The 10,000-nt window shown below is 42.5% G+C and overlaps 1 protein-coding gene across 1 annotated transcript in view; it reads right to left on the minus strand.

The window, feature by feature from the left end:
• Positions 1 to 10,000, minus strand: part of LOC143028391 (uncharacterized) — a 284,461-nt gene that overhangs the window by 27,052 nt on the left and 247,409 nt on the right. Inside the window, exon 4 of the mRNA XM_076190387.1 lies at positions 4,193 to 4,348. Coding sequence (XP_076046502.1) covers positions 4,193 to 4,348 — 156 coding nt within the window. The remainder of the gene's footprint in view (positions 1 to 4,192; positions 4,349 to 10,000) is intronic.

Genomic DNA, 10,000 nt, shown 5'->3' on the forward strand with positions numbered 1-10,000 from the left:
ATCTCTCTCCCTCTCTCATTCCATCTCTCTCCCTCTCTCATTCCATCTCTCTCCCTCTCTCATTCCATCTCTCTCCCTCTCTCATTCCATCTCTCTCCCTCTCTCATTCCATCTCTCTCCCTCTCTCATTCCATCTCTCTCTCTCATTCCATCTCTCTCATTCCATCTCTCTCTCTCATTCCATCTCTCTCATTCCATCTCTCTCATTCCATCTCTCTCTTATTCTATCTCTCTCATTCCATCTCTCTCTCTCTCTCTCTCTCATTCCATCTCTCTCATTCCATCTCTCTCTCTCATTCCATCTCTCTCTCTCATTCCATCTCTCTCTCTCATTCCATCTCTCTCTCTCTCATTCCATCTCTCTCCCTCTTATTATCTCTCTCTTATTGTATTTCTCTAAAGCTTCACTTACACTTGCAATCGTGACTTGCCTCTCAACTTGCCCCGTGTAAACGAGGCTTAAGTCTCTTTCTAGTGATTCGTCCTGGTTATATCATTCGTTCTCGTTTTCTTCCGCCCAATTTCTATTTTCTGTCAGACCTCTTCGTCTTCTTTCGTTCTCTTCTCGTTTTCTTCCATTGTCTTCCGTTTTCCTTTGGAGTTTCTTAAATTTTCGTCCTCTTGTTTTTATTTTCCTTTCTTCGTTTTCTTTTGTCTTTTTCCCATTTTCTTTAAGTTTCCTCAAATTCCTTCGTTCTTTCCCCGTTTTCTATCTTCATTCCTCCTCTTCCCATTACATCTCAGATTTCCTCGTTTTCTTTCGTCCTCTTCCCATTTTCATTGAGACTAGGCCCGTTTTCTGTTTCGACCTTCTGCCCAATCTGGGCAGAAACTATAAGAGTAACTCAATTATATCCATTAGCTTGATTGTGTTTATGACGTCTGTCTCGTTTTCTTCAGCAAAGGAGAAGAGCGAGTGTGGTTGTGGGAAGCCTATATTATTAATTTATTCATTTTTTCATTAATTTATTTATTCATTTATTTTTATGACGTCATCAGAGGGAGCGTGAATTTTGGGCACACATATATATACTTCCTTCATATTTGTGATTTTTTTTTTAATTATTTATTTATTTTCTTTTATGCCTTGCACCAGTCCAGACTCTTTCCAGACTTCTGGACTGTGTCTGGAGTTCCTGGAGGTGTCTGGGAGTTGGGGGGGGGTGCTGGAAGGCCGGGGGGGAGGGGGGAACAAGGACCCCGCCCCCCTTCCTCTTTCCTTCATTTCAGAAATCAAGTGCCGCGGATTTGACCTCTAATCCCACTTGCTGGAAAGGTTACTTCCGCTTCCAGCTCTTGAGGTCGGACTCTTTGAAGCAGCTTCTGGTTTCAAGAGCCAAAATTTTCCTCCTCCAGTTTATTCCGGGTAAACAATTTCGTCACTTCTTTTTCCGTAAGATTCCTTGCGTAGGTTTGATTTTGGTTCCAGCACAAAATTGACATAAACTTGGAATAAACGAGTAAATTAATTATATTTCGTCACTTTTTTTTCGTGAGATTTCTTGCGCAGATTTGGTTTTGGTTCCAGAACAAAATTGACATAAACATAAAAGAATAAATGGGTAAATGAATTAATAGGTAAATAGGCAACTAAGCAAACGAGTAAATGAGTAAATGAATTAATAGGTAAATAGGTAACTGAGTAAGCAAATAAATAAATTAATGAATAATTGACGTTTCTAAAGAATAAAATAATCAAAACATTCATCCAACTAACACCTCAACGCAGTGACTTCCTTCGGTTTCAGCCCCAACGGAGAAGCAGGCGACACAGGAGACGCAGGAGAAGCAGGCGACGCAGCACAGAGCAAAGACAGACTTCCTGTTGTTGAATTGAAGTACGGTTTGAACTTCTCTCTCTCAGTTGAAATGCTTCTAGATGTGTTGCTACCTCGGCATTTCAAGTGAGAGAGAAGTTCAAACTGTACTCAAGTCCAGGAACAGGAAGTTAAATAGATGGATATGTAAATTAATAAGTGAAACATGAACAACAACAAAGAAGAGGAAAAACAAGAAAAAATAAAAAATAAACAAAAAGAAAAAGAAAAAGAAGAAAGAAGAAAAAGTAAAAAGAAGAAGCAGAAGAACAAGAAGCAGAAGAACAAGAAGAAGAAGAAGAAGGAGAAAAAGAAGATGAAAAAGAAGAAGAGGAGGAGGAGGAGGAGGAGGAGGAGGAGGAAGAGGAGGAGGAGGAGGAGGAAGCCTTCGTCGTCAGGCCGAAGCCGTTAAACAATCTCCCCCTCCCCCGCTAGGATCCACCTCTCCACAGCCGAGGCTCAACGTTTCATCCCTCGAGAGAGTGTCTCCCGCAATTCTTTGTTTCCTTTTTTCTTCTTCTTCTTCTCTCCCCCTCCCCCCCTCTGGCACCACAGACTCTCCACACTTGTCCGGCCTCGACCACAATCACGAGGCCGCAAAATCTTTCCCCTTTTTCTTGGCGTCAGCGAGGACAGCGACCTTCCAGGAAGAAGAAACCTGGAAGGCGATGAAGAAGAAGTTCTTCAAGAGTTCCGCGTTTTCGGTGGCGGAACCGAACTAGACTTTTCGTCGCTTTCGTCTGTAATTCATCAAGGATTCGGCATTCGCTCCCTCACTCCCTCGCTTCATGCCTACCTTCCTCGCTCCCTCCCTTCATGCCTACCTTCCTCCCTCCCTCCATTTCTACTTTCTTTCCCTCCCACCATTCCTACTTTCCTCCCTCTCTCCATTCCTCCCTCTCTCCATTCCTACTTTCCTCCCTCCCTTCATTTCTACCTTCCTACCTCTCTCCATTCCTACCTCTTTCCCCCCTTCCTCCATTCCTGCCTCTTTCCCTCCCTTCCTGCCTCTTTCCCTCCCTTCCTCCATTCCTGCCTCTTTCCCTCCCTCCATTCCCACCTTCCTCCCTTCCTCCATTCCCACCTTCCTCCCTCCCTCCATTCCTCCCTACCTTCCTTACTATCTTTCTCCCTCCATCCACACCTACTTTCTTCCATCACTCCATTCCTCCCTCCCTCCTTTCCTTCCTTCCTACTTTCCTCCCTCCATCCCTCTTTCCCTCCCTCCATCCCTTCCTTCCATTCCTTCTTCCCTTCATTCCTCCCTCCTTCCCTCCCTCTCTTCCTCCCTCCGTCCCTTCCTTCCTTCCTTCTTACCTTCTTTCCTCCCTTCATTCCTCCCTCCCTCTCTCCCTCTGCCTTTTCCTTCCTTCCTTCCTTCTTACCTCTCGCCCGGCGGTACCCCCCCTCTCCCGTGTCCCCCTCTTGCGCCATCAAAACTTCCCTGACCAGCCTAATACCACCGCAGGTCCACGAAATCCCTCCAAATCACCCTGACCCCCCCCTCCCCGACCCCCAACCCCTGCTCAACTCCCCCCTCCACCTTCACCTCAATTCTGTTAAAGAAATCTCACACTTGGTTTCGAGTTTCGAGAATTTTAATTTATTTCGTTTTTTATTATTTGATTATATTTATTAATGTATCTGATTCTATTTATCGTCATATTTTACTTATCTTTACTTGTTTTTCTCAGGTCTTAACGCAAATCTCAAAGGGCGACAACTCTTTGAATATTTCATTAAGAATAAACAAGGTCATTCAGCAGAAAAGGTCAGACCCTAACCGGACTAAAATCGTCCAAGATCACGTACACTTCCCCTAGCGCGCATCACAAAGGATTACAAAGGAGGAGCATGCCGACAGGAGACCTTTAGGTCCATAACTAGGTCGGATGAAAAAAAAAATAATAATAATAATAATAAATGATGATAAAATAAATAAATAAATAAATGAATAAAAATAAATAAATAAAATAAATAACAATTACAGCAATACAATAATAAAATAAGTAAACATATAAATAGGTACAGTAAAATCATAAACAGATAAATAGTAAATAGTAATAAATTGACAGATTAATAATAATAGATATTCAAGGAAATAATGATAAACAGACAAATAATAACCAACAAATAAATAATATAAAATAAATGGCAGGCATTACAGCATCTAAACGAATCTTAAAGCTTCGAACTGAACTACATTTCACTGCCTCTGCAGGAAGTTTATTCCATTCACTAACTACACGGTTGGTGAAGCCAACCCAGAAACCATGATCGACCTGTGAGCTTCATTCTCACTGCCGTCGGGTGATTTTATTCACCGAAAACCTTTTGGAGCTCAAAGGAGGACAACTAAAGACTCGAAGGATTACCTTGATGTCGTCCATTCTCGCACGAACCTCCCACAGTCGAGGGATGTCAGCCTCCCACTGGAGTGGGAGCCACGCTGGGACGAGGGCGGCTTTCGTGCCCAGGCGGGGGACTGTGAAGGGGAGCGTCGTGCTTCGTAGGTCCACGGCGATGTTCACCTGAAGAAGAAGAAGAGGGCGGAGGGCTTTAGTAAGGTAGAGGGAATTGGGTTTCCCTGCTAAAAAAAAAAAAAAAAAAAAAAATTAATGTCGCCAATTCCCTTTATCAGGAGAAGAATGAGAAAGAGGAAGAATGGGAAGAAGAGGAAGAGGAGGAAGAAGAGGAAGAAGAATGAGAATGAGAATAAGAAGAAGAATGAGAAAGAAGGGGAACAAGGGGAAGAAGAGGAAGAAGAGGAAAAAAAAGAGGAAGAAGAATGAGAATAATGAAAAAGAAGAGGAAGCAGGGGAAGAAGGGGAGAAAGAGGAAGAGGAAGAAGAGGAAGCAGGGGAAGAAGGGGAGAAAGAGGAAGAGGAAGAAGAGGAAGAAGAATGAGAAAGAAAAGGAAGAGGAGAGGGAGAGGAAGAAGAAGAAGAAGAACGAGAAGAAGAATGAAAATGAGAAAGAAGAGGAAGAGAAAGAAGAGGAAGAAGGGAAAGAAGAAAAAGAAGATTACAACAGGAACTATGACTGTGGCAACCAATACCGTTACCATGACAACCATGGCCACAAGAGCCATGTAGATCACAACATAATCACAAGTCGAACCATAACCATAAGACCACAACCACAGCAAGCGAAACATCCACAACCAGACCAGCAAGATCCATAACCATAACACCAACGCTCGTCACCACAACCACACTACAACCACAACTACAACCGCAACTACAACTGCAACCACAACTGCAACCACAACTGCAACCGCAACTACAACCGCAACATCAACTACAACCACAACAACTACAACCACAACTACAACCACAACAACTACAACCACAACTACAACCACAACAACTACAACCACAACTACAACCACAACAACTACAACCACAACTACAACCACAACTATAACCACAACTATCACAACCATGTGGAGCATTGGTTTCAAACTCGCACCCGAACCAGGACCCAAGTTCGACCTCGACGGCTCCCAGTGACTGCCACTTGCCCCGACTATCCGAGCACACAGGGCAAAGGTGCTTGTTTCCTTCATAGTTAAGCGTCCCCCGGCGTAAGCCTCAGCTAACTCGTTTAACTTCCCACTTAACGTGTACAGAGTCAAAGTTAGTAATCCGCCCAAAATAAACTTGATTATTCGAAAGGTTTCGTTGCAGAAATAATTTTTCGTTTTAATGTCGCCAACTTCCTCTATCAGGAGGCTAGGACGGTGCCCCTTACAGAGGAATTTGTAGCGTGGAATCTAATGGACCATGCTCTTGGTCCAACTCGCTAGCGGCAGAGAATGAACTGCCGTCACCTCGACCTTCGTCGCAAGTAGTGACGCTCTTAACCACTCTGCCATATTTTGTGGAACAAAAAGTTGCAGAAAATATATTTTTGATTACCTTCCCAAGTGGTGCCTTTATTTTTATTCATTCATTTTTATTTATTGGAAACGAGGTGATTATTGATGCAACATTAATCAATGTATAAGTGTGTGATGGTGTGCATGGTATGGTCCATGCAACATAGTACAGGTACTAGTTACAGTCTGTCCGGTGGCGACAGCTACACCCTTCCTCCCAGCTACCACCGATATAATGGTTACATCATTGGAACAGGCTCGGCCGTGATCCACACAAAGATAGGGATTTTAATTGTGCTTACCTGAAAAATGGTACGGGATTAAAAAAAAAAAAAAAACACTATCTCCCTCGCCCCTCTGTCTCCCTCTCCCCTCTATCTCACTCTCCCTCTCTATCTCCCTTTATCCATATATATATATATATATATATATATATATATATATATATATATATATATATAATCGAACTCTACGAGTATCTGTATTTAGTCCATTTCTTCGCACTCGTTCTCGTTCCCGATCTCGTTCTCGCCTTCTCATGGTTCTCAACGGGACTGATCTCATTCGCCGAGGTCTGGGGGTGAGGGGAAGGGGGCTTGATTGGCGGGGCTTCGTCCGAGAACATAAACCCCGGACGTTATTGCTGGCGGAAAAGAGTTCTGTCGAATACTCGAAGAAAACGACCTCGCGCAAAAACACTTTTTTTTTCTTTTTTCTTCTTTTTCTTTGTTTTTCTTTGTCTTTTTTTTCTTTTTCTTTTTCTTTTTCTTCTCCCCTGCTGCGCCCAGGCGAGGAATCGGCTGAGAATACAAAAGACGTGTTTGACCTACTCGATGCCTTAGTCCCATCGAGAAGGAAGATATTTCTTTATTCATTGATCTGTTTGATTTAATTTATTTGTTTATTTTGTTATTTTTTTTCTTTTGAAATGGAAAGAGAGGAGGAATGGTTCATTCATGCTTCGATGCAATTTCTTTTTAGTATATCTATTTTATGGTTTATTTGTTTTGGGTTTGTTGATCTTTGTTTTCATTCCCTGTGCATCTGTGAATATATAACAAATTATGAAGTATTACATATGCGCGCACGCACAAGCACACGCACACACACACACACACACACACACACACACACACACACACACACACACACACACACACACACACACACACACACACACACACACACACACACACACAATTTTGTTAAAAATGCAACAAGAGAATTAGCAACTAAATTCTTTCGTAAGATTTCTCGTTCTCCCGAGAAATGAATGTGGGAATTCCAGATTCACGGAAGAAAGGAATGGATAGAGAGAGGAGATAGGATAGGGGAGAGGTGGGAGACGCTGGGGGAGGTGTGGGTAGAGGGAGGTGCCGAGGGGAGGGGGGAGGTGCAAGGGGGGTGGGAGGGAGAGTGGAAGGGGTGGAGGGAGAGTGGGATGGGGGAGGGAGAGTGGGAGGGGGGAGGGGGGAGAGTGGAAGGTGCGAGAGCGGGAATGATGTGAGCGTGGTGTTAGCTGTTTTCCATAGCTTTGATGACAGTTCCAATGGTCTAAGGATATTTATTGTGATGAGGGTATTTTTCTGTGATGAGGGTATTTTTTGTGATGAGGGTATTTTTTGTGATGAGGGTATTTTTTTGTGATGAGGGTATTTTTTGTGATGAGGGTATTTTTCGTGATGAGGGTATTTTTCGTGATGAGGGTATTTTTCGTGATGAGGGTATTTTTCTGTGATGAGGGTATTTTTTGTGATGAGGGTATTTTTGTGATGAGGGTATTTTTTGTGATGAGGGTATTTTTTGTGATGAGGGTATTTTTTGTGATGAGGGCATTTTTTGAGGGCATTTTTTGTGAGGGCATTTTTTGTGATGAGGGTATTTTTCTGTGATGAGGGTATTTTTTGTGATGAGGGTATTTTTCTGTGATTATGGTATTTTTTGTGATGATGGTATTTTTCTGTGATGAGGGTATTTTTTGTGATGGTATTTTTCTGTGATGGTATTTTTTGTGATGAGGGTATTTTTTGTGATGAGGGTATTTTTTGTGATGAGGGTATTTTTTGTGATGAGGGTATTTTTTGTGATGAGGGTATTTTTTGTGATGAGGGTATTTTTTGTGATGAGGGTATTTTTTGTGATGAGGTTTTTTTTTGTGATGATATTTTTTTTGTGATATTTTTTTTTGTGATGAGGGTCATCACTGGTCCATCGCTTTGATATCAACTCCTGTTTCGAACCTTAGGCAGCGTTTTTTCTTTTGATCTTGAAATTTGCATCGACCTGATGAAACGCTTTTGTTTTCGTCGTCGATCATTGTCATCGAGTCCGTCCACGCACTCTCACCTCCCACTCTCACACTCTCTTTTGGAGTGTCACACGACATGAAAGAGCTGCTGATGAACACCTGGCCCACGGATCACCAGCTGGACAGCTGGTCAACACAATGACCAGCTGTCATTAGTTCGTTTGTGACTTAAATTTTCCTCTCTCACGCCGTCATTGTTTTGTAGTTTGATTTGTGGTTTTCGTCTTTTCGAAGTTCATATTTTTTCTTCAACTTTTTAAGTTTTCTCTTATGCTACATGTAGCCATCTCATTAAGGATTTCTGAACAACCGGGATTTTTTTTTCAAGGATAAATGGCCCACATAAAGAATAGTCACCCCAGACATCGACAGGGTGACAATTCTTCATGTGGTCCATCCTGGGTTTACGATTCTTCGGTTGTATAAGTTGATGACAATAAACATAACCCTCATTCAACCTAACCTAACCTAATCTTTATTCCATTGTTCATATTCGGCGTACTGGGGTGACAATTCTTCGGGTGGGATCTCAAAGGGTGATGATTCTTCATGTGGGGATTCTGGGGTGACAATTCTTCAGGTGGGATCTCATGGGGTGACGATTCTTCATGCGGGCGTTCTGAGGGTGACGATTCTTCATGTGGGCGTTCTGGGGTGACGATTCTTCATGTGGGCGTTCTGGGGTGACGATTCTTCATGTGGGCGTTCTGGGGTGACGATTCTTCATGTGGGCGTTCTGGGGTGACAATTCTCAAGGTGGGATCCCATGGGGTGACGGTTCTTCATGTGGGCGTTCTGGGGGTGACAGTTCTTCATGTGGGCGTTCTGGGGTGACAATTCTTCAGGTGGGATCTCATGGGGTGACAATTCTTCATGTGGGCGTTCTGGGGTGACAATTCTTTAGGTGGGCGTTCTGGGGTGACGATTCTTCAGGTAGGATCTCATGGGGAGACCATTCTTCATGTGGGCGTTCTGGGGGTGACAGTTCTTCATGTGACCCGGATAGATTTTTTATTAATCAAGTGGAGAGACTATAGTGAACACTGAATTTCCTTAGACTTAATCGGTGAAACCTCTTCACTAAGTTAGTGATGAGACTTTAGAGAATATCAACTTTGATAAGTGACCAACCAGAAGGTTGTACGGCCAGATTCCTTCAGACTTCAGCGATAACCAGCGTTTCTTTCTGTTCCCAATCACTGAAGAATAATGATGCTTGACTGGTACGTGGGAACAAGACTGAAATCCTTAAAAATGGTGACTTGATAAAAGGTGTAGTCAATGGTCTCAAACTGTCCGGAAATAGATTCAATTTGGAAGTGGGTAGAAACAACTTCGCCAACCGTGTAGTTAATGAATGGAATAAAATTCCCGCAGAGGCAGTGCAATATAGTTGAGTTCGAAGCTTTAAGAATCATTTAGATAAACACCTAAGCAAGATGCTGTAATGCCTGCCATTTATTTTATATTATTTGTTTATTTGTTTTGTTATCATTTGTCTGTTTATTATTATTTGCTTGATTTTCATTTATTATTAGTTGTATGTCAATTTATTATCATTTACTATTTACCTGTTTGTTCATTATTTAAATATACCTTTGCATTTATGTATTTTATTATTTACATTATTGTACTTTTTATTCATTTATTTAGTTATTTCTCACTATCATGATTTTTTTTTCGCATCCGACCTAGATATGGACCAAAAGGTCTCCTGTCGGCATGCTCCGCCTTTGTAATCTTTTGTAATCCACACTGGACTCTACGGGAGTGCTACAGAACTCTCGTGAAATGGTTGAAGAACAACGAGAACAACGAGAACAAGAGAACAAATGTTTGTGTGACGAGGAGCGGGTCTCTCTCTTTCTCTTTCTCTCTCTCTCTCTCTCTCTCTCTCTCGTGCTTCACGTGACTCGGCTCCAAGTTCGAGTCCCACCAGCCCGGACGTCCCAGCACAAAGGGCACAGGTAGCGAGCTCTTGGCTAAACCGGTTCT

The sequence above is a fragment of the Oratosquilla oratoria genome, chromosome 9 (assembly GCF_046742065.1).
Source record: "Oratosquilla oratoria isolate Oo_2021 chromosome 9, ASM4674206v1, whole genome shotgun sequence".
NCBI lineage: Eukaryota > Metazoa > Arthropoda > Malacostraca > Stomatopoda > Squillidae > Oratosquilla > Oratosquilla oratoria.